The sequence below is a fragment of the Myodes glareolus genome, chromosome 11, assembly GCF_982192425.1.
Source record: "Myodes glareolus chromosome 11, mMyoGla1.1, whole genome shotgun sequence".
Classification (NCBI taxonomy): Eukaryota; Metazoa; Chordata; class Mammalia; order Rodentia; family Cricetidae; genus Myodes; species Myodes glareolus.
In genome coordinates this window covers 25,829,180-25,854,200 of record NC_142036.1, presented here as the reverse complement: position 1 = coordinate 25,854,200, position 25,021 = coordinate 25,829,180, and the positions used below count along the sequence as shown (strand labels likewise).

General features: G+C 40.8%; 1 protein-coding gene across 3 annotated transcripts in view; it reads left to right on the top strand.

Annotated features, from left to right (window-relative positions):
* Window positions 1–25,021, top strand: part of Catsperb (catsper channel auxiliary subunit beta) — a 199,454-nt gene that overhangs the window by 15,579 nt on the left and 158,854 nt on the right. For all 3 annotated transcript variants that reach the window (XM_087911568.1, XM_087911569.1, XM_087911570.1), the window contains 2 exons: window positions 3,706–3,846; window positions 14,782–14,842. In XM_087911568.1, the coding sequence (XP_087767694.1) occupies window positions 3,706–3,846; window positions 14,782–14,842 (202 nt within the window). The remainder of the gene's footprint in view (window positions 1–3,705; window positions 3,847–14,781; window positions 14,843–25,021) is intronic.

The following is a 25,021-nucleotide window of genomic DNA, read 5'->3' as shown; positions in this document are numbered from 1 at the left end:
GATCAGAATAATGGGTTAAGATAAGTTATAAGAACTAATAAGTAGCCTGACTTAATGGGCCAATCAGTTTTATAACTTATAGAGATCTCTGTGTGGTTGATTTTCCTTTGGGGCTTGCCAGCTGTTGAGCACTGGGCGGGACAGATACCCCGACAAGCCGGCCCCCGTCATGTTACAGGCAATGTTCCTTCTGTTTCTATTGGGTGGAACAATTTGAGGAGAATTGGTATTAGTTCTTCTTTGAAAATCTTGTAGAATTCTGAGCTGAAACCATCTGGTTCTGGGCTTTTCCAGACAAAGTATTCTTAATTGGTAGGAGAGCCTTGAGATATATCTTAGTGTCTGTCTTAGGTTTTCAGTAAAATTCAGCATTTATGGTGTGACATTTCCACAGCTATCTTTAAAATTTTTTATTAATATTATTTTATTAATTCTTTGGGAATTTCATATCATGCACTTCAATCCCACTTATTTCTCAGTTTTTTGGTATCTGCCCTTCACCTTTTAGTGTTGCCCCCTGACAACAAAAACTAAAAATGAAATAAGATAAAAAACAATAAATAAGATAAACATATAAAAATAAATAAAGTAAAAAATGCACATAAGAATATTGATTTAATAAACAAACAATAGCAAACAAACAAACAAACAGCAACCACTACTTGGTTCCTTTATCTTTCCCACCTTTCTGTCAATTCTTCATTTGTCTTGCTGGCCTTGGTATCTGCTGTGTATCATGTAGTAGACTCTTTTGTCCAAACAGTTTTACTTGCAAATGTTATTTGTGTAATGTGTTGTTGGTCAGGTTCAAGGCTGCTGGCTTCTGGTATACTATCAGTACTGGACCCTTATTGAAACTTCTCTCGGATATTCTGAAGTTGCCCAAATCATGGAGATCCTGTGGTTATGGTTCCATAGGCCCAGTCCCTGCTCATGCTCCAGCAGATCATATGTAGGGTTGATGTTGGGGAGTATCCACTCATAGCCCTGAACGTATGTCTGGGTTGTAGCTGGGCTGTTGACTTAGCCACTGGGATAACCCTCCTCAGGTAAGGGGCGGAGCTAGCTCTCACACACTGGTGATAAGAAGTAGGACCAACTTTCCTGTGTGTGTGTGTGTGTGTGTGTGTGTGTGTGAGAGAGAGAGAGAGAGAGAGAGAGACAGAGAGACAGAGACAGAGACAGAGACAGAGAGAGAGTGAAGTGGGTGTACAGGCTCTCCAATTAGGGGTGAGGCCAGCTTTCCCATGCCAGGGTAATCGGGGTCCCATATCCCAGGGCCAGGAGGGGTGGGACCAACTCAGTATGGGTCTTTATACTTCAACATCATTACAACATTTGGTTTACATGGGCCTTTGTGGTAATACAGGCAACAGACATCAACACAGACTCCAGCTGTAGCAGGACCACAGACACAGACATGCTATCAGTAGCAGTCTGGGCTTGGATGTCACCGTGACCCTGGGTAGCAGTGCAGGCCTCTTTGATTGGCATAGGCCCAGGAGCAGCCTGGTCCCCAGACTTCAACATGGCCCCATGGGTCAGTTCAGACTTCAGGTAGTGGCATGGCCTTCAGTGGTAACAGAAGTTAAGGATCTCAAAATAGACTCCAGCTGCAGTAGGGCGACAGACTCAGATATGGCCCCTGCCACAGCTTGGGTCCAGGAATCAACATGGTCCCTGGTGGTAGCACAGGCTACCCCAATCTGTATGACCTTAGCAGCAACATGACCCTCAGGCACTCACATAACCTCAGGTGTTGGCCTAGACCCCAGGCAGACATACTTCCTTTGGCGGTAACTGGAGCCATGGGCATCTATACAGATCCTTGCTGTAGTAGGGCCATAGACCCCGACATGGTCCCCAGCAGCAGCTCAGACCCAAATGACATCATGGCCACTGGTGGCAATGCAGGCCACTCAGCTCGATGTGGCAGTAGCACAAGCCTCAGAGCCTAACGTGACCATAGGTGGCAACCCAGAAACCAGTTATCCTTGTGGTCCTTGGTGACCATGTGGGCTATGGACATCAACACAGACTCCAGTCATGGCCACTGGTGGCAATGCAGGCCACTCAGCTCGATGTGGCAGTAGCACAAGCCTCAGAGCCTAACGTGGCCATAGGTGGCAACCCAGAAACCAGTTATCCTTGTGGTCCTTGGTGACCATGTGGGCTATGGACATCAACACAGACTCCAGCTATTGTAGGACCGTGGACCTAGATATGGTACTAGGTAGCATCCCTGGCCTGGATGTCACCATGGCCCCAGGTGGTTGCACAGGGCACTCAACCTGGCTGCAAGGTGGACAACAAAATGTCCCAGGTGGTGACCCAGACTCCGGGCATTCACATGACCTTTGATGGTAACTGGCCCCGTGGACATTAACATAGACCTTTGCCGTGGTTGGTTCATGGACTAAAACATGGCCCTTGCCTGTCTCCATGGCTGCGGTTGGCAGTTCAGGCCACACAGATTGGGATGGCCCCTGCTGTGACATGGCGCTTGGACACCAATGTGGCCTTATGGGGTGGTGTCCCAGATCTTGGGCATCCTCAGGGCTTTTCGTGGTAATTGCAGTCACGGATATCAAAAGAGACTGACAGACTCAGGGTCATGAACCCAGACGTAGCCTTAGGCAGCAGTCCATGACCCACATCACCATGGCCCCGGGTGGCAAACAGGCCTCCCACAGTAGCCTGTTTCTCATCACCTTTGTCTCTTCAGATCTGTCTCTCTCCCCAGGATAGGAACCATTCAATTGCTCTCTCCCATATCTCACCATGTATTTGCTTACCATAATGGCGGTTGGTACAGCAAGGCACTGGGTGGGCAAGTAGTTATTTCTCCCTGCGTAGGCAAATGGTCCTAAGAAGACGTGTTTGTGTGTCCTCCTCTGCCAACCTGGGTGCGCACGTGTGTGTGTGTGTGTGTGTGTGTGTGTGTGCGCGCGCGCGCGTGCATGTGCATGTGTGTCCATCTCTGCCCACTTGGTCCTAATGGCATTGTAGTTTCTTCTTTCTGCCCAGGGCAAACAGCTCTGGGAAGGCAAGTGTATGCCTGAAGCAGACCGTGTCAGATGTGGGTGGGGGAATGGGAATCAATCCCACACTAGCTCCGAATAGGGTATACTAAGGTGTTCTTTATTAAAAGGGTACTCATGGATCACAGTGAGGAATCAGGAATGGAACCCAACATCCAGGTGTGGCAAGTGGGGAGAGAGTGAGAGGGCGGTCCCAAGGGCTTTTTGGTACCCAAGAACATGCCCCACGTGGTCCAGCCTCTCAAAGGCCATTGGCTGGAGGAGGTTTCCCATCATATATCCATCTCTGCCTGCTCCCCACATCTCTTTTAAGACTGGGAAGTGGACAATAAATTTAAATCCCTTTTAATTTAGTCACAGCACAACAGTTTTAATAAAATATTTTCTACGTGTGAGACTAGTTGGTTTTCATTTTATATTCATGAAAAATATAAACTTACAATTTTATGACTAGAACACTTTCGCAAGGATGGATTAAAACCTTAGGATGCTAATGAGGACATGCTCCTAAAAATAGGTTTTCCTCACTGGAGATGGCAATCATTTAAAGACAGAATTTTATCAGCAGTGGGTTTTCACAAACTTATCCTCACCAATAAATTAATGCAGTATGCTTCTCCCTATTAAATTTTCATTACTTGTTGTATTTCTTTCTTTTCTAAAGAAAGTCTACTGCTTCTTCCAAAGTGAAAACCTAAATTCTTCAAGGGGAATTTTGGGTGTATTTACAGCAGGAGGCATGGCTCCCAAGCTGATCATCATGAACAGTACATACCATGACGGCTTCCCCTTCAAATTATCTCTGGTAATTATGTATTGTTTTATACTGTGTTTTTTTTTAATTGAGAAGAAGCATGCTCTTATTGGATGCCTTTTTTCATGTTGGAAATTCAGTAACGTTTCTCTACAAATGTTTTAAAGTCAACAATATATGCTGTGTACTATATTCCTTCATGCTGTGTGAATATATGGCACTGTGACTGGTTTAATAAAACGTTAAATGGTCAATAGCTAGGTAGGATTCCTGGGGCAGAGAGAATGCTGGAAAGAAGGGCAGAGTTGCAAGGAGACACCAGGGACTCAGAGCAAGCAGCATGGGCTTTACAAAGAAAAGGTAATTGAAACACATAAAAGAACATATATTAAAAGATATGGGTTAATTTAAATTATAAAAACTAGTTAGAAACAAGCCTAAGATATCTGCTGAGCTTCCATAATTAATAAGTCTCCGTGTGGTTAATTGGGAACTAGCAGGTGGAACAGAAAAATCTGCCTGCAAATACAGTATAGGTTGTTAATTAAGAAGTCATAAAAAAAGAAGTCAGTCATATAATTCTCAAGTACTTAGAACACATTAAAAGAAAATAATGATGATGATTGTGGTGATGATTATGATGGTGAGGATGATAAAACACATTAGCAAGCGATATGGCACAGGCCTATAATTCTGGCACTCAGGAGGTAGAGACATGAAGATTACTATAAGTTCAAGGCTAGCCTGGAATACAGAGCAAAACCCTTTTTATGAACCCCTTTTAAAAATAAATCACATAAAAGAAATGCATTTTAAACAATTAAATATCTCTATTGCTTTCTGAAGATCTGACATTTCTGCTAGCTTCATTTTCTTCCAGCATTTTGCAGTGTCTGTCAAATGGCAGTGAACTGCAGTGGACCCCACCATCTGTAAAAAGTGTACTTTCATTTTAAACAAATTTATCAAGATAAACTCACATGCCATTCAACTCACTCACTGAAAAGTATATAGTTTATTGGTCTTTAGTGTATTCAGAGTTGTGCAGGTTCACTAGTAAATAATTCCAGGACATTTCATCATCTTGAAAGACAACATGAAGTCATTAGCAGTCACTCCTCACTCTCCTTCCAGATTCTCCAGCCCTAACCAACTACTATTCTGCTCATGCTCTCCTTCCCTCTCCATAGACTCTAATTCTGCATAGCCCGTGTAGATAAAATACAGTACATAGTATTAGTAGCTGCCTACTTCAGTTTTCATAATGTGGTCAAACTCCATACATCGTAAGGGAAATATCAATGTTCTTTATTTTTAATTTTTTTATTGATTTTTATTGAGCTCTACATTTTTCTCTGCTCCCCTCCCTGCCTCTCCCCTCCCCTTCAGCCTTCTCCCAAGGTCCCCATGCTCCCGATTTACTCAGGAGATCTTGTCTTTTTCTACTTCCCATGTAGATTAGATCTATGTATATCTCTCTTAGTGTTCTCATTGTTGTTAGGTTCTCTGGGATTGTGATTTGTGGGCTGGTTTTCATTGCTTTATGTTTAAAAACCACTTATGAGTGAGTACATGTGATAACTGTCTTTCTGTGTCTGGGTTACCTCACTCAAAATGATGTTTTTTTCGATCCACCTATTTTCCTGCAAATTTCAAGATGTCATTATTTTTTTCTGCTGTGTAGTACTCTATTGTGTAAATGTACCACATTTTTTCTTATCCATCTGCGGTTGAGGAGTATTTAGGTTGTTTTCAGGTTCTGTCTATGACAAACAATGATGCTATGAACATAGTTGAGCACATGCCCTTGTGGCACAATTAGACATCCTTTGGATATATACCCAAAAGTGGTATTACTAGGTCATGAGGAAGGTTGTTGCCTAATTTTCTGAGAAATCGCCACACTGATATCCAAAGGGGATGTACAAACTTGCATGCCCACCAGCAATGCAGAAGTTTTCCCTTTACCTCACAACATCTCCAGCATAAGTTGTCATCAGTGTTTTTGATATTGGCCATTCTTACAGGTTTAAGATGGAATCTCAGAGTTGTTTTGATTTGCAATTCTTTATGACTAAGGATGTTGAACATTTCCTTAAGTGTCTTTCAGCCATTTTAGATTCCTCTGTTGAGAAATCTCTGTTTAGTTCAAGACTCCATTTTTTTATTGGATTATTTGTTCTTTTGATGACCAATTTCTTGAGTTCTTTGTATATTTTGGAGATCAGACCTCTGTCTGGTGTGGAATTGGTGAAGATCTTTTCCCATTCTGTAGGCTGTCGTTTTGTATTATTAACCATGTCCTTTGCTTTCTAAAAAGCTTTTCAGTTTCAGGAGGTCCCATTTATTAATTGTTTCTCTCAGTGTCTGTGCTATTTGGGTTATATTTAGGAAGTGATCTTTTGCGCCAATGCGTTCAAATATACTTTCCACTTTCTCTTCTGTGAGGTTCAGTGTGGCTGGTTTCATGTTGAGGTCTTTGATCCACTTGGACCTGAGTTTTGTGCATGATGATAGATATGGATCTATTTTCATTCCTATACATGTTGATATTCAGTTATGCCAGAACCATTTGTTAAATATGCTTTCTTTTTTCCATTTGATATTTTTTGCTTCTTTGTCAAAAATCAGATGTTCGAAGCTGTATGGATTAATATCCTGGTCTTCAATTTGGTTCATTGGTCCTCCTGTCTGTTTTTATGCCAATACCAAGTTGTTTTCGGTACTGTAGCTTTGTAGTAGACTTTGAAGTCAGGGATTGTGATGCCCCCAGAAGTTCTTTTATTGTACAGGATTGTTTTCGTTATCCTGGTTTTTTTTTTTTTTTTTTTGCTTTTGATTTTGCTGGGCATTGCATTGAATCTATAGATTGCTTTTGGTAAGATTGTCATTTTTACTATGTTAATTCTACCTAAGTAAGAGTTTGGGAGATCTTTCCATTTTCTTGTGTCTTCTTTAATTTCTTTCTTCAACGATTTAAAGTTTTTGTCATACAAGTCTTTCACTTGTTTGGTTAGAGTTACTTCAAGATATTTTATGCTATTTGTGGCTATCTACTGGAAGGGGGATGTTTCTCTGATTTCTTTCTCAGCCCATTTATCATCTGTGTACAGGAGGGCTGATGATTTTTTGAGTTAATCTTGTATCCTCCTACATTACTGAAAGTGTTTATGAGTTGTAGAAGTTCCTTGGTAGAATTTTTGGGGTCACTTATGTAAACTATCATATTATCAGCAATTATGAGAGTTTGACTTATTTTTTTTCTGATTTGTATCCCCTTGATCTCCTTTTGGTGTCTTATTGCTCTTACTAGGACCTCAAGAACTATATTGAATAGATATGGAGAGAGTGGACAACCTTGTCTTGTTTCTGATTTCAGTGGGGTTGCTGGGAGTTTCTCTCCATTTAGTTTGATGTTGGCTGCTGACTTCCTGTATATTGCCTTTATTATGTATGTATTAGGTATGTTCCTTGTATCCCTGCTCTCTCCAAGATCTTTATCATGAATGGATGTTGTATTTTATCGGAAACTTTTTCGGCTTCTAATGAGATGATCATGCGGTTTTTATTTTTCAATTTGTTTATATGATGGATTACATTGACATATTTTCATATGTTGAACCATTCCTGCATCTCTGGGATGAAGCTGACTTGATCATGTTGGATGATGGTTCTGATGTGTTCTTGGATTCTATTTGCCAGTATTTTGTTTAGTATTTTTGCATCAGTATTCATGAGTGAGACTGGTCTGTAATTCTCTTTCTGTCATTTGGGTATCAGGGTAATTGTAGCCTCATAATAAGAGAGGCTACATAAAAGAGTTTGGCAATGCCCCTTCTGTTTCTTTCTGTTTCAAATTGTGTGGAACAATTTGAGGAGAATTGGTTCTTCTTTGAAAATCTTGTAGAATTCTGAGCTGAAACCATCTGGTCCTGGGCTTTTTTCGTTGGAGACTTTTGATGACTATTTTTATTTCTTCGGCAGTTATAGGTCTGTTTAATTTGTTTATCTGGTCTTGATTTAATTTTGGTAAGTTATATTTATCCATAAAGTTTTCCATTTATTTTAGGTTTTCCAATTTTGTGGAGTACAGGTTTTTGAACTATGACCTTATCATTCTCTGTATTTACTCCGTGTTTGCTGTTATGTCCCCATTTTCATTTCTGATTTTGTTAATTTGGATAGTCTCTCTCTGCCTTTTGGTTAGTTTGGATAAAGGTTTGTCTATTTGTTGATTTTCTTGAATAACCAACTCTTTATCTCATTGATTCTTTGTATTGTTTTCTTTGTTTCTATTTTGTTGATTTCAGCTCTCAATTTGATTATTTCCTACTGTCTAGTTCTCTTGGGTGAGTTTGCTTCTTTTTGTTTTAAAGTTTTCAAATGTTCTGTTAATACACTAGTGTGGGATTTTTTTTCTGCTTCCTTATGTAGACATTTTGTGTTATGAGCTTTCCTCTTAACACTGCTTTCATAGTTCTCATAAATTTGGGTCTTGTGTGAGGTCATTTTTTTGAATTTTAGGAAGTCTTCAATTTCTCTATTTCTTTCCTTGACCCATTGATGATTCAGATGAGCATTGTTTAATTTCCATGTGTTTGTAGGCTTTCTTGAATTAGTATTGCTGTTGACTTCTAGTTTTAAGCCATGGTGATCTAATGAGATACATGGGATTATTCCAATTTTTTTTTTACGTGTTTGTTGAGGTTTGTTTTGTTATTGAGTATGTGATCAATTTTTGAGAAGGTTCCCTGAGGTACTGAGAAGAAGGTATATTATGTTTTGAAGGAATATTCTACATATGTCTGCTAAGTCCATTTGAGTCATAACATGTTTCTTCCCTTATTTCTCTGTTAATTTTTTGTCTGACTGACCTGTCCAGTGGTGAGAGTGGAGTATTCAAGTCTCCCACTATTAGTGTGTGGTTTAATGTATGATTTAAACTTTAGAAGTGTTATTTTTACGCAAGAGAGTGCATTTGTATTTGGGGTATGGATGTTCAGTATTGAGATTTCTTCTTGATGGATTTTTTCCTGACTAATATAAAATATCCTTCTCTGTCTCTTTTGATTGATTTTAGCTTGAGGACTATTTTGTTAAGTATTAGGATAGATACACCTGCTTGTTTCTTAGGTCCATGTGATTGGAAATTTTTTCCTAACCCTTGACTTTGAGGCAATGTCTTTCTTTGAGGTTGAGATGTGTTTCTTTATGCAGAAGAAGAATGGATTCTGTTTTCCTATCCCGTCTGTTAGTTTGTGTCTTCATAGGTGAGTTGAGTCCATTTATATTAAAGGATGTTAATGACCAGTGATTACTATCTCCTATTAATTTAGTTTTCATTGTTGGTGATGTTAATTTGTGCGTTTTCCCCTTCTTTGGGATTTGCTGCTACAAGACCATCAGTTTTCTGTGTTTTTGTTGATGTTGCCCACTTCCTTGGGTTGGGGTTTTCCTCCTAGTGTTTTGTGTAGGGCTGGGTTTGTGGCTAGGTATTGGTGAAATCTGATTTTGTCCTGGAATATCTTGTTTTGACCTTCTATGGTGATTGAAAGTTTTGCTGGATATAGTAGTCTGGGCTGGCATCCATGATCTCTTAACGTCTGCATAATGCTTGACAATGATCTTCTGGCTTTCATTGTCTCCAATGAGAAGTCAGGTATAATACTGATAGGTTCGCCTTTATATGCTACTTGGCCCTTTTTTTTAGCTCTCAATATTTTTTTTTATTCTGTATGTTTAGTGTTTTGATTATTATGTGGTGAGGGGACTTTTTTTTTTTGGATCCAGTCTTTTTGGTGTTCTGTAAACTTCTTGTATGTTCATAGGCATATCTTTCTTTAGGTTGGGAAAGTTTTCTTCTTTGATTTTGTTAAATATATTTTTCGTGTTTTTGAGTTGAACTTTTTCTCCTTATTCTATACCTATTATTCTTAGGTTTGGTCTTTTCATGGTGTCCCATAGTGTTCCTGGATTTTTTGGGTTAAACTTTTCTTAGATTTTTAGACTGATGAGTCTATTTCCTCTATTGTATCTTCAGCACTTAAGATTCTCTCTTCCATCTCTTGCATTCTGCTGTTTATGCTTGTGTTTGTGGTTCCTGATCATTTTCTCATGATTTCTGTTTGTATAATTCCCCTGGCTTGTGTTTTTTATTGTCTCTATTTCAATTTTCAAGTCTTGAATAGTTTTTTTCATATGCTTGATTGCTTTTTTTTGGTTTTCTTTAAGGGATTTGCTAATGTCTTTAATTTTTTTTGTTTGTCTTTTCTTCCATTTCTTTGAGGGAATTTCTCATTTCCTCTTTAAGAATTTCAAACATTCTCCTGAAGTTATTTTTTAGGTCATTTTCTTTTGCTTCACCTGTATTTGTTTTTCAAGTTTTGCTGTTGTAGGGTCTCTAGATTTTACTGGTGTTGTGTTTCTCTTTGTGGTGTTGTATGTGTTTTTGCCTTGTTTACTCATCTTTTTCTCTAATTGGTATAGTTGGGGCTGTCTGTGATTATGCTGATTAATCTTCTAGGTGCCAGTGAATCCAAGTCTCAGATGTTTGTTCCTCATGATACAGTCAGTGCCATGGTTCTAGTTACCCAGTTGGTCACTCCGTATTCTTGGAGGTCGCTTATTGCTCCTGGGCATTGTTCCACTCTCTTGGAGTTTGCTGTCTCAGGCTTGCTCTAGCCTAGGTTGTTGGCTCAGACCTGTTTCTGTAAATGTCCCTGGTTTGGATCCACTTCTGCAGAGGTTCCTAGCTTGGGGTTGGTCCTTTAAAGGACTCTAGCTCTGATCTGCTCCCTTGGAGTTCCCAGCCTCGGGTATGCCCAGACCCCCGCGGACCTGGCTCAGGCCTACTCCCTCAGAGGTCCTAGGCTCATGCTTGGACCTGCAGAGATATCTGTTTCCTGCCTACTCTCTTGGAGGTCCCAGACTCATGACCAAACCTGCAGAGGTTCTGGCTCAGGCCTAGTTCCTCGGAGGTTCTAGACTCATGCCCAGATCCACAGGGTTCCTGACTTAGGTCTACTCCCTTGAAAGTCCCAGATTCATACCCAGACCTGCAACAGTCTCTGGCCCACTTGCTCAGTAGTTGTTCCTCTGTAACTGCTCCTGTTGAGTTCCCTCTCTCATGTCTGCTCTGGCCCAGGTTGTTGACTCAGTCCTGCCTTTGCAAATGTCCCTGGTCTGAATCTGCTCTCGTTCCCACGGATCTCACTTTCTCCAGTCTGCTTTGACCTAGGTAGCTGTCTCAGTCCCACTACCGTGGAGCTTGCTACCTCAGGTCTGCTCTGGCCTAGGTTGCTGGCCCAGTGATGCCTCGGCAAATGACCCTGGTCTGGATCTGTTCTTGCTCTTGTGGAGTTCACTGTCCAAGGCCTGCTCTGGCCCAGGTAGCTGCCTTAGTCCTGCTATTTTGGGGATCACTGCCTCAGACCTGCTCTGGCCTAGGTGGCTGGCTTAGTCTTGCTTTTATGGAGTTCACTACCTCAGGCCTGCACTGGTCCAGGTTGCTGGCTTAGTCCTATGCTTATGGAATTTGTTGCTTCAGGCCTGCTCCTGCCCAAGGTTGCTAACTCTGACCTGCTCCTGTGGAGTTCTTTGCCTCAGGTCTACTCTGGCCTAGGTTGCCGGTTCTGACCTGTTTCTGTAAACCATTGTCAGGATCTGCTCCTCCAGAGGTCTCTGGCTTGGGGTTGGTCCTGCAAAGTTGTCTGGCTCTGATCTACTCCCTTGGAGGTCCCAGGCTCAAGTGCGCCCAGACCTGGAGAGAACCTGACTCAGGCCTACTCCCTCAGAGGTCCTAGAGTTACACTCGAACCTGTAGAGGTTTCTGATTCCTGCCTATACCCTTTGACATCCCTGACCGATGCCCAGACCCACTGAGGTTCTGACTCAGTCCTATTCCCTCGGAGGTTCCAGACTCATGCCTGAACTCACAGAGATCTCTGTTTCCTGCCTATTCCCTTGGAGGTCCCAGGCTCATTCCCCCTGAAATTCTTTTAAGTGTAAATCGACTCTGTTTTGTTCTTTTTATGGGTAAGGAGTACTCTAAAGTACACACAGCACATTTTTGTCAATTAGAAGATGGATATTGGACTTGTTTCTATCTGTGGCTATAAGTGATGCTGCTGTGTATATGGTTCTTTTTGTGGAAATGGGTTTTCATTTATTTGGAGTACATCATCAGGAACGGAATGGTTGGGTTTTATGATGAGGAACTGCTGTCTCCAAAGTGACAACAATCTTTGCTTTTCCTACCCCTGACTTCTCAGTCACAATGTGTCTACATCCTCACCAATGGTTATTGTAATCTCCTAGTGTATATAAAATAACATCTCATCATGGATTTGATTTACATGTATTTAATGCTTGCTGTCACTTCTTGTGTTTATTGGTCACTTGAATATTTTCTTAGGGGAAATGGCTATTCTGATTCCTTGCCCACTGTTACAGGGTTTTTTATGCTTTCATAGATAATTTATAAATGTTATTTATATACTCAAGGTACAATTTGCTTATAAGATATATAATTTGCAACCATTTTCTTCTACTCTATCATTTATATCTTTACATCCTCCAACACATGTAAGCTTTTTTTCCCTTGGAGGATTTTTAAGTTTTGCTACTTGTGCATTTTGTGTTATCTGTAGAAAAGTCATTACCTGACATAAGATTTTTCATTTTTCCTGTCTTTGTTCCAGGTATCTATAGTTTTCACTTTAATTTTTTCACTTTGAACAACTTTGTCATCCATTTTTATATAGTACAGTACATAAGAGTCAATAGTAATTTTTGGAAGAGCTAGGGTTGATTTATTTAACATGTAAAAATGAAAACAATTTGGGAATCCTGTGAAAACATTTAAAATACAGACACATTCAGGACAGGAATAATCCCAGCCAAATGCCTGAGGCGGGGTGAAGGAGCTGAACCCAGCCTCCACCTGGACCAGCTTTCTTTCTCAAGCTGAGACAGTCTCAAGAGAGAAAGGCCACAGCCTCATCCCCATGAGCAGACAGCATTGGGTCATCACAAAGAAAGAGCTGTTGACATGAGGGTTGGTTCCTGAAGTGTCCCTGGGTCTTCTGTAGGTGGTTTTTATTCAGCAGAAGAGAATAGTATTCCTGGGTGGGGGTCTGAGGACAAAGGACCAACATTCAACAAAGGCCCTCTTTCTTACAGTAACACTGTGTCCCTTTTTCTCAATAGCAAGAAAACAAAAATCCAGGGAAGTCCTTAGGAAACAATCCTCTCCCTTGATGTACCTTGACAGTGTCTGCCAGAGCACAGGAGGAGAAGAGCTGAGCTGACTGCACCCTCAGTGGGTCTCCACTTTGGTAGGAGAGCAGCCAGAGAAGAAGCTGCTATTGCTGGCCAGAGCTCGTTTCTTCTTCTTCTTCTTCTTCTTCTTCTTCTTCTTCTTCTTCTTCTTCTTCTTCTTCTTCTTCTTCTTCTTCTTCTTCTTCTTCTTCTTCTTCTTCTCCTTCTCCTCCTCCTCCTCCTCCTCCTCCTCCTCCTCCTCCTCCTCCTCCTCCTCTTCTTCTTCTTCTTCTTCTTCTTCTTCTTCTTCTTCTTCTTCTTCTTCTCTGTGGCCTTGTTTCCTTGGGATTCTGTTGCTCTGTGTTTTATGTCTGGCACATCTAAGGAAACTGCAAGAGCCATCTTCCTTAACAGAACCTGATCCATATCACACGTCTCTTTTTGGATCTTGGTATTGGGAGTGGCACAGATGGTGTTGAAGAAGCTCAGTCCTGGGACCACCTCTGTAGGATCCTCCAGTTTGAAGGAGCCTTCAAAATCCTGGTTCCACTCAATAGCACCCAAGCAATCTTGTTCTTGCTGGTGGTTCTGGAACTTTGTGTCGTCACAACCACTGGCCCCACTGCAGATCACTCCTTGTTTCCTGCACCCACAGTGTTTGTTCCTGCACCATCCCCTGCAGGAACACCCGTGGATGGTCTTCCTGGGCACTTTAGCCAGTTTCCTTGGTTTCCACTCCTCATCTTCAGCATCACCATTTTCAGACTCATTTGCAGAATGCTCTGAATGATACTTCAGATCCTCAGTGTCCATGCTTTGTTCCAGGAACTTGTCTCTAACATGGAATGGTTTGGGTGGAGGTGGGATGTAGTCAAAGGAAGAATCTGGAGATTGAAGGCTGCCATGTTTGGGAAGATGAGATTTCTGGCCTCTGGGCCCTTGAAGAAGGGTCAGTTTCTGTCTGGTGGTTTCATTCTCTTGGAGCTGCTGATTTTGCTCACAACCTTCTTGAATTTTCCTAAACTGTTCCTCCTGACACTGCGAGGTGTTGAGCAGCTGCTGTTCCTTTCCCCAGTGGAGGCCCCCAGCTGCGTCTCCCTGTTTGGCTTTGCTGCATCTGACTGAGGAGGTAGAGCACCTTCCCTGTTGCTTTTGCTCCACTTTGAGCAACTCAGCTTTCAACTCTGTCTCTACAAGATGATTCCTCTCCTCAAACAGCATCCCCTGCATTTTAGAATGGCTGACCTGGCTCTGTTTCAAGTTGCTTTCAAGCTTACTGACTCATAGTTTTTTTACTGCTCCCCTGTTCCTGGAATTTCCCTCCTAAATTTCCAAATGTTCTGCCAGTCCCATGCTGGACTCTGACTTACCAAGTCAGTAAAGCTTCAGTTTTGTGCTTCCTGGGCTGTTTCGGCATGTGGCCATATAATTATGTATATCTTACTAGCATTGCCATCAACCTGCTATTACAAACAATGATGCAAAGTATCCTTCAATATGTGTACATGTGTGTGTGTGCGATTTCAGACATATGTGATGTAACAGACGAAAAAAAATTCCCAAAGCAGTGAAATTTGCAATTGAAAACCATTCATCTACAAGTGTACATATGTACATATATTTGGATATTTTTGACTAATTTTATTTTTAAAATGTTGGACAGAATATGCCAAAATAAGTGTTATTAATGTTGTAAAATAAGGTATGCTGATTTCTTCTTTCTTCCAGTTCAACAGTCGGGTTCTCTGGGTGTTGGACATTCCTAGAAGAAGCATCACAATAAGAAAAAGTAAGAGGGATCTAAACTAATTCTGTTATTTATGGGTCTTTGTTGGTAAATATAGCAAATCAAAGCACTGACTTCATGTAATAAACTACACTTTACCTCATGCATTGTGTGGCAGTTGGCTCCTGGCGAGACACAACACACATGTCTACTCACTCCAGAAAGGCAGCAGGCTACAGATCAAAGTAACTGTTGTGCCAGTGTCTGTTCTGGGGAACCAGAGAGTTTTTTCAGGGGCTTGCTAAGCTAACTGTGAGGGGGGTTAATCATGAGGAACAGGGATAACTCAAGTGCAGCTGCATTACCAGAAAGCCCACCCTAGCATGAGGGTGACTCCCCGAAACCTGCAACCCTGTAGCTTTCTACAAGCTTGTGCAGCCCCACAGTCAGGACATCTCCCTCTTTCCTAGGATATCTAGTCCTCTACACCTACAACAACTGTTTACTCCCCTTACATAGGTGAGTGGAGGCATGCAAGAATCTTCCATGTTTCTGTTCTGGATTTGTACCCTTTTGTTTACCTGCTGAAACTGGTGAGCCAAGGCTTGCCCCTGGAGGAAATGTTTGAGTTGTAGAGAATGTTACAGTTTGGAGGAATGTTCCATATGACAACACACAAATGCCCCATTTGTGGAACATACTAATAATTATTTGTGATTTATCTGAAGTTCAAATTTACCTGAGCATTTTATCTGGCAGTCTTTTTTGTTTTATGTTTTTCGAGACAGGGCTTATCTGTAGCTTTGGAGCCTGTCCTGAAACTAGCTCTTGTAGAGCAGGATAGCCTTGAACTCACAGAGATCTACCTGCCTCTCCCTCCGAGTTCTGGGATTAACGGTGTGCACCACTCCTGCTCAGCTTCTCTGGCAGGCTTACAAGCTGACTTGGCTAACATGTTTGTATTATATCTCTCTCCCCCCCCCCCGTGTGTGTGTGTGTGTTTGTATTATATAAATGATACCATTCTTTATTTAAAATGAAATCATTTTCTAGAAGTTGGAGAGTATAATAATGGGAAAATTGGCCCTTGGTGCATTTTACTGAAATGGAATCAATCTGAAAATGTTAAGGATGTAGTATGTGATGTATTACTTTGTTATGGAATCTACTCTTAAGTGGTGTGTGGAGTATAACATTTCATACTGCTCTAAATACCCAGAGGGAGAAGAGGAGGAATATCAAATTCCAGGAGTGGGAATATTGAGCTAGTGGATCAAATTAATACCTCTTCAGTCATGTGATATGTGAAAAATGGTCAGACTCATATGATATATTCAGAGTAACCACTGAGTTAATTTTCCCTATAGAAAATTAAAATATGTATTTTATTTCATTTTCATCTCAATATCTCTGTGTCTCAGCCATCATATTTGCCTATAGCCTTTCATCTAGAAATAGGACATTGAGAGAATTCCCCTTTCAAAAGTTGTCATGTGGACTGGTGCTGTTATTTAGTATTCAGATTTGTTTTGGCAACCATATATTTGAGATTTCAGGAATGAGTGTAGCTTCCCTACAATTCTGCAGCCAATACCTTGGTTCTCACTAGTTCTCACAGTCACACTAGTGGTTCCACAATGTTCTCTGTGCCTTCAGTGTAGGGTGGTGTTAGACATGTAGCAGGGAACCCCACGGTCTGTTGATCTCTTCATTTTGACCAATTAAGGCTTTGTATAATAGTCTTTGCTGCAAAAAGAAGCTTCTTTGATAAGAGGTAAGAGCTACATATATCTGTAGCTAAAAGGATGAGGATTTAAAATACAATTAGAAGTCAGGTTTGGTGGTGGACACCTTTAATCCCAGCACTCAGGAGGCAGGGGCCAGCAGATATCTGTGAGTTTGAGGCCAGCCTGGTCTACAAAATAAATTCCAGCACAGATATGGCTGTTACAGAGAGAGACCCTTACCAAAAAGAATAAGAAAATGTACTCAGAGATTATAGTGACTGCAAAAATAGTAGTAGGAGGTCCTCTTTCATATTCCATGGCTTCATCAACTCCAGGTAGTTAGCTCAGTGTACAGTAACCAGCATCATGTACTCCTACTGTATGGGCCTTTAGTCCAGTTAGTCAGCTGTTGCCTACCAACAAGATATAAGTGCCACTCTGGCACCTCTAGGGATAGCCTGCCCTGTTGGTATTTGTTGTGGATTTTAGGCAACACAGCTTAGAAGGACTATTGATTGGGTTTCTCTCTTGGCAGTTTGCATAGGTTCTTCCATTAGGTGATGGCTAGTCCTCAGGGAGGAACTTTTGGATCAGAGTCAGGTTTATTCCTTCAAGTTGTGCACTGTGTAAGGATAGATTGCTGTGATTGGGTTAATGAAGAGTGGAACAGAAAATAGCTAGGCAGGAGATACAGACAGGATTTCCATGGAGAGAAAAGAAGAGGAGGAGGAATCAAGAAACAGAAGAAACCAGGATACACAGAAGGGAAATAGGAGGTGCAAGATGGAAGAGAGGTAATGCCACATCATAGTACTTAGATTAAAATAAATGGGTCAATTTAAATTATAAGAACTAGTTAAGAACAAGCCCAAGCTACAGACCGAACTTTCATAATTAATAAGTCTTCATGTCAGTATTTGAAAGCTTGCTGGTGGGACAGAGAAAGACTCATTACATAATGCACCCAATGTGGGACTCAAATATCTAAATATAGGGCCTGAAAAAGCTAAGAAATATTCTGGACAAGGAGCCAGATGTTGATTCCTAGTCCTGCAGTCTCTCAAGTGGCCAGTGCCCAACAGCATACAGAGATGTGACTCTTGGCTGCTTCCTGAGGGCTGGAAACAGCTGCCAGTGCCGTGCACCAGTGTGATGTACTAAGCTGAGTTGTTCAGCAGTTGACACGGCAGTTTAAGATTTGAATCACATGGTAAGATTATTATCCCACAACACCTCTCTCTTTTGTCTAAATAACAGAATTCTAAGCCCAATACAAAACTATATAAAATAAGAACAAATATCAAGTATAAAAATTAGAATTACAGCCAGCATAAACAATATCAAACAAGAAACATATGCTAAATGTTTTTATATAATTATCCTATCCTAAGGAGTCTAAGTCTTCTATTAGAAATGGCTTGGCCAAGTCATGAGAGGAAAGTAACTACTACTCTCTAGTCTAGTCAACCTCATTGAAGACCCGAGAAAGGAAATATTACTTCAGTAAACAGGAAGTGTACAATAAAAGAACTTCTGGAGGCATCACAATTCCTGAATTCAAATTCTATTACTATAGAGCTACAGTACTGAAAACAGCCTGGTATTGCCATAAGAACAGACAGGAGGACTAATGGAACTGAATAGAAGACCCGGATATTAATCCACATTCCTTCAAACACCTGATTTTTGACAAAGAAGCAAAAAATATCAAATGGAAAAAAGAAAGCATATTTAATAAATGGTTCTGGCATAACTAGATATCAACATATAGAAGAATGAAAATAGACCTATATCTATCACCATGCACAAAACTCAAGTCCAAATGGATCAAAGACTTCAACGTAAAACAAACCACACTGAACCTCATAGAAGAGAAAGTGGGGGCTACATGTGAATGAATTGGCACAGGAGACCGCTTCCTAAATATAATATATCTCACAGACACTGAGAGAAACAATTAATAAATGGGACCTCCTGAAACTGAGAAGCTTCTGTAAAGCAAAGGACATGGTCAACATGACAAAACGGCAGCCTACAGAATGGGAAAAGATCTTCACTAACCCCACATCAGACAGACGTCTGATCTTCAAAATATACAAAGAACTCAAGAAACTGGACACCAAAAAATATATAATCCATTAAAAAATGGAGTGCAGACCAACCCAGAACTCTCAACAGAGGAATCTAAAATGAGAGAAAGACACTTAAGGAAATGTTTAACATCCTTAGTCATCAGAGAATTGCAAATCAAAACAACTCTGAGTTTCCATCTTACACCTGTAAGAATGGCTAAGATCAAAAACACTGACAGCTTCCAGTGCTCCAATGTGGGTCTCTGTCTCTATCTCCATCCATCGTCGGATGAAGGCCCCCTCTGATTTTGCTTTCCTTGCTCACGATCTCCCTCCCTCTGCTTCTCATTTGGACCTAGGGAGTTAAGTCCAGTGTTCCAATGTGTGTCTCTGTCTCTATCTCCATCCATCGCCATATGAAGGTTCTGTGGTGACATGCAAAATATTCGTCAGTATGGTTATGGGCCAAGGCCAGTTCAGGCACCCTCTCCTCTGCTGCCCAGAGTACAAGAGCACTGGAAGTCAGGGCCGCGAAGGGTGCGTTCACTCACTGATACAAGGGGACTGATCGAATGAGAGCTCACCAAGGCCAGCTGGACTGGGACTGAACGAGCATTTGATCAAACCGGATTCTCTGAATGTGGCTGACATGGGGGCTGACTGAGCCCCTGAGGTCCAAATGAAGACTGAGAAGCCATTGACAGTGGCACTGGGTCTTGTTTTGTCTGCATGGACTGGCTTTTTGGGATCCTGGCCTGTTTGGATGCTCACCTTCCTGGACCCGGAGGGAGGGGGGAGGAACTTGGATTCCCCACAGGACAGGAAACCCTGACTGCTCTTGGGAATGGTGAGGGAGGAGGAGAGGGAGTGGGGAGAGTGGGAGGGTATTGGGAGGAGGGGAGGAAGTGGAAAGAGTGTTTTCGGATACTTGAATAAACAAACAAAAAAAAGTTAAAAAAAAATAAAAACACTGATAGCTTATGCCTGAGAAGTTGTGGTAAAAAAGGAACACTTTTGCATTGCTGGTGGGCATGCAAGCTGTACAACCCCTTTGGATGTCAGTGTGGCAATTTCTCAGGAAATTAGGAAACAACCTTGTTCAAGACCCAGTCATACCACTTTTGGGTATATATCCAAAGGAAGCTCAACCGTGCTACAAGGACATGTGCTCAACTATGTTCATAACAGCTTTGTTTGTCATAGCCAAAACCTGGAAACAACCTAAATGACCCTCAACCAAAGAATGGATAAGGAAAACGTGGTACATTTTGCAGGAAAGTGAATGGAACTAGAAAACTGGACCATTATTTGTCATTATTTGTGCAGGTATACCCGTGATGGTCATAACTTCTAATAAATGCAAAATTACTAATCAGCCTTTTCTGAGCTCAAAGCTGTTCCCCATTGAAAACCTGAATAAGTGTCAATGGTGCAGTGTACATATTTTAATTTTCCAAATTCTGTAAAGTAGAACACATCCATCTGCCAGATATTATTTCTTTTCGTACCCTTTGAATTTCTTCATGCTGGTAAAGAGCAAGTAGGACATCTCTTTATAATCTCCTTAGCTTATTGCCATGTAATATAAAACCTTTTTTATTGTATATTGTTTTGTATTAGACTTAGAACTCTCTTATTTAGACAAAAGGGGGAGGTGCTGTGGGAACTCCTTCAGTCAATAGTCTTTAAGATGCCAGTCCACTTGGGCATGATTTCGTACACTATAAACACATCATAAAGCTTGCAAATACTCTGTCTCTCCACTGCTGGATTCAGTTCCTGTTCCCCATTTGTGAAGAGAACTGTAATCTGTGAGTCTACCCCTGAATAAAGAACTCTTTATTATACTCAATTCTGAGCTGCTGTGGGATAACATTATAGCATCTATCATTAATATTTGATCAGGGATGACCTGAGGATCTTGGCTACAGATATGAGGAAGAAAGATAGAAAAGACTACAAGACAGGTGACATGTATGCTGATCTCTCTGCATGGGAACAGCTCTGAGACTAGACGAGACATGATAATTTCTTTTTTTTAATAGAATCCTTATGACTTATTACATGCTATGCTTTCATATGATGTGCATAGAGATTTATATTAAAGTTTGGTTATACAGACCAAACAGACTTACAAAGTTAACAAATCCTTTTTACCTGCTCAAATATAAAACAAAAAACCCCCATCTTTAGCTCACTTGTACACACTGCATAGTCCACGTGTGTTAATACATACATACATACATATATATGTGTAAACATATATATGTACAACCTTTAAAAGGTCGTATGTTGCTGGGTAGTGGTTGCACACACCTTTAATCCCAACACTTAGGGAGGAAGTGGCAGGCAGATTTTTTGAGTTAGAGACCAGCCTGGTGTACAGAGTAAGTTCCAGGACAGCCAAAGCTACACAAGGAAACCCTGCTTTGAAGTCCCCCAAAAGAAAAGTTTGTGTGTTTTTAGAAAAAACTATATACAAACAATAACAAGAAGCCCAGGTGTTCTAGTCTCTCAGAATGCCTTTGTTGTGGTTTCCTCAAAATTTTGCATCCATACAACTTCAAAGCTTCTAGCTGATATGGTCCAGCCCCAACAGACTATTCCAGGCAAGACTTCAAATAAGCTCTACACTTTCCCATCATATAGAGACTAAGCAAAAAGCAAAACCAAAAACCAAAACAAACAAACAAACAAACAAAAAATAAAAGCCAAAAAAACCACAGCTAGTTTCCCGAAACTTGACCATTATCTCAATTTTCTCAGGGTTCCCTAAAGATGGTATCATCCCCAGACAACAGGAAGTAATTTTAAGAGTATAACATCTACATTCCCAAGAGGTGGTGTGGGTGTTCTTTGGTTATTCAGTGGATTATGGATGTTTGTCATTTTGTGTGTGTGTGGGACTGGTTAAGTTGTTATTGGTCATGATCAGAAAAAAAGCTGAGTAAAGGAAATTAGATTTAGGTATCTTGTTCTGAAAAGAGCAGGATTTAGAAATGATAGGATAAGAGGACAGATTACTTGTATTGATTCAAATTTAAAATTATTTTTGTGAGATAGATAAAAATTTAAAGTTATATAAATATATGTATATATGTTTCTACTTTTGTTTAAGGTATTGTGTACCTATGCCATTCATTTAGCAATGAAATATAAATATCTAGTCGTTGTTAGTATCATAAACTATTTAGGATAATTAAGAAATAAAAGTTAGTAATTACTCATCTTTTATAATCAAACTTGTAATCATGTTATATATGTTTTCAGGGTCAAACAGAGATGTATTTTAAACAGATGGTCTTCAATCACTTCAAAGACTTACAGAATATGACAGTTAAAATGTTTTAATAGCATAAGGCTTTTCATGACAGTGAGACATGTCTGCTCCTGGCAGTACTGGTCAGTCTACTTCAAAAATGGATGATGGGCATTGAAGAATCTTCATATGGAGTTTGATTTTATTATGGCACAGTTAGCCCCTAGGCCAAAAACTGCCTTACCCTTGACTGCTGACAGTATGTCCAAATTGAATAAGTAGTACACAAGAGAAGGCTACTGCCAAACTTTGCCAAGACAAGGTAGAATAGTCCTCCAAAAATTTTCTGCTTTGGTAAGAGGCCTGCTGGCAGTCTGTTCTACCACAGTTCCCTTCCATTGGACACTATAACCTGTAAGACTCACTCTGCTTCCCAAGCCCTCTAAACCCTTCCCCTGGCCAAACTTCCCCTGCAAGATCAGCAGCCCCTAGAGACACAAGCACTACCTACACTAATTGGAAGAAGGAGTGAGTGACTGGTCTCCTAGCTAAACTGCCCCAATCCATAGGCCCTAAGCCCCAGGGTACATTATGTGACTTTTGCCCTACCAGTTCAGTCTCATCAGCCAGCTATCAGCTGAGAGTCCTGCTGGCAGGCTGCTCTACTGTCCAAACCCATTGGGTACTGTAGCTTACAAGACCTACTCGACCACCCAAACTCACTGAACACTTCACCCTCCCCTGGCCAAACATTTTTCATAAGAGCAGCAGCCCCTAGAGACAAAATCGTTCCCTGAACCAGTTAGAAGATATTGGTAGACAGCAATGTAAGAATACATCTGACAGGCAGAGGAATGTGGATCTCTGTGAGTTAGCGGTCAGCCTCTAACAAAGGAGTTTCAGGACAGCTAATGCTGTTACACAGAGAAACTGTCTTGAAAAACGAAAAATAATATATTCAACAACATCAAGAGCAACATGGCACCACCGGAAACTAGTGGTTCCACAACAGCAAGACCTGAACATCCCAATGCAGATGACCTAAAATATCTTTATGAAGATGATAGAGACCTTTGAAGACTAAATGAAAAGTTCCCTTAAAGAAATAGAGGAAAAGACAAAAATTTGGAAGAAATCATTAAACCCCTTAAAGAAAGTCAAGAAAAAACAATCAAATAGATGAAGAAAACAGTTCAAGACTTGAAATTTGAAATAGAGGTAATTAAAAAAACTCCACAAACCCCATTGTGGGATTAGGTAGAAACCTGGTGCCCAGGAAACCACCAGGAACCCAAAAGCATGACCCCAACTAAGACTATCAAAGGTGGAGAGGGTGTCTCTATTGGCCATCTATTGTAAGCAGATTGGTGACTTCCTTAATTGTCATTAGAGATACTCTATCCAGTAACTGATGGGAACAGAGGCATAGGTCCATAGACAAGCACTGTGCTGAGCCGTAAAAGTCTCCTGGAAGAAAGGGAGGAGGGATTGTACCTGCCAGTGGTGTCATGATGGGGGAATCCACAGAGACAGCTGACCTGAGCTCACAGGAGCTCATGGACACTGTACCAACAATCAGGGAGCCTGCATAGGACTGACATAGGTCCTCTGCATGTGTGTGACGATTGTGTAGCTTTGTCTCTTAGTAAGGCTTCTAATAGTGAGAACAGGACCTCTCCCTTGTGCTTAACTGACTTTTGGTAATGTGTTCCCCATGCTGGATTACCTGACCCCACCTCAACATAAGGTCAGGAGTTCAGTCTTGTCTTGACTTGATGTGCCATGCTTTGTGCAAGTCCATGGGAGGCCTGTTCCTTTCTGAATGGAGATAGAGGAGGAGTGGATGTGAAGGAGGATCGATAGGAAAGGGGAGGGGATGGGAGAAGAGGAGAAACTGGTTGGTATGTAAAAGGAATGAAAAAATATTTTTTAAATAAAAAATTCCTGCTTCACAAAAAAGTCTGTCAGAAATTCTAAACCTGTAGGCTGAAGATAGATGCCCCAATGTTGTAGATGAACCTTGAGTGACTGTTTAGGCAACCAGACATTTCTGTCATTTTTTAATTTTGGAAGTTGGAAGTTGCTTGCTTTGTACTTCCTGTTTATTTAGGTAATAATCCTTCTGGGGTCTTTGATGGGGTTGAATACTATGTAGTTGTAGTTACAATTTTCCTTGTTACAAAATTTAGAAAAGAAACTCATTAAAGAAGTATAAAGTGTATAAGGTTGAGAGACAGTAAAAGTGTAAACTGTCAAAGAAAATATTTTGAAATCTAAAAAGATAGTTTTAGGATGGTAATACAAGGTTTGATAGAAAATGGTTTATGTATAAAACTTTAAATTTACTAGGATAGGATAGATAAACAGTACCTTCTCCAGTGTTGCCAAATACAAAGTGACTGGACTCTGTGAATGTAATTCCTACTTGACAATTGTTCTCATTGTATATAGTTTTACTATGTTAGTGTTGAAAGCTTTCCTTTTTATTTAGACAAAAAGAGGGAAATATTGTGGGATATTTGTACACTGTGTGAAGATGTATTGCTGTGGTTGGTTGAATGAAGGATTTAGTGGTCAATAGTTAGGCAGAAAGTATAGGCAGGATTTCCAGAAAGAGAAAGGAAGAGGAGGAGGAGGAACCGAGGAGCAGGAGAAGCAAGGAGACATGGAGAGGTGCTGTGGTCTGCAGGATTATGCAGTGAGATTTCGGCTGATAAATCAGAGGGATAGCCAAACAGAAAAATGCATTCTGATGGCAACAAGCCCAGAGAAGAGATGCCAGGAATATTGCCTTTTGAGTAGTGGCTGTTCTTGCTGTAAATCCTTTGTGAAGCCATAGCGCTCTCCTTCTCTAACAGGACTCATCCCAAAAGATTCAGCAGTGTATTAAATTATTGGGCACAATTTTTCCCATGTATTGGTATATTGGGTGACTTTCTCTCCACACTGTGGGACCCTGGTGAGAAAGTTAGTCACACAATCAATAACCTTTGTTCCTACAGTCCAGTCAAATCTCTGCTCCATTCCCCGTGATAAACTTAGAAGCCAGCTCTCTGAAATGATCTTTTCTTGGCAGGATAATTGGCCAGGAGACGAGTCTAGTCTTCCAAATAGATCACATTTGGGACCTTTAAAGGTAGGCACTAGGAGGGGGTTATGGCATGTCTGAGCTTGTTGAGTCATA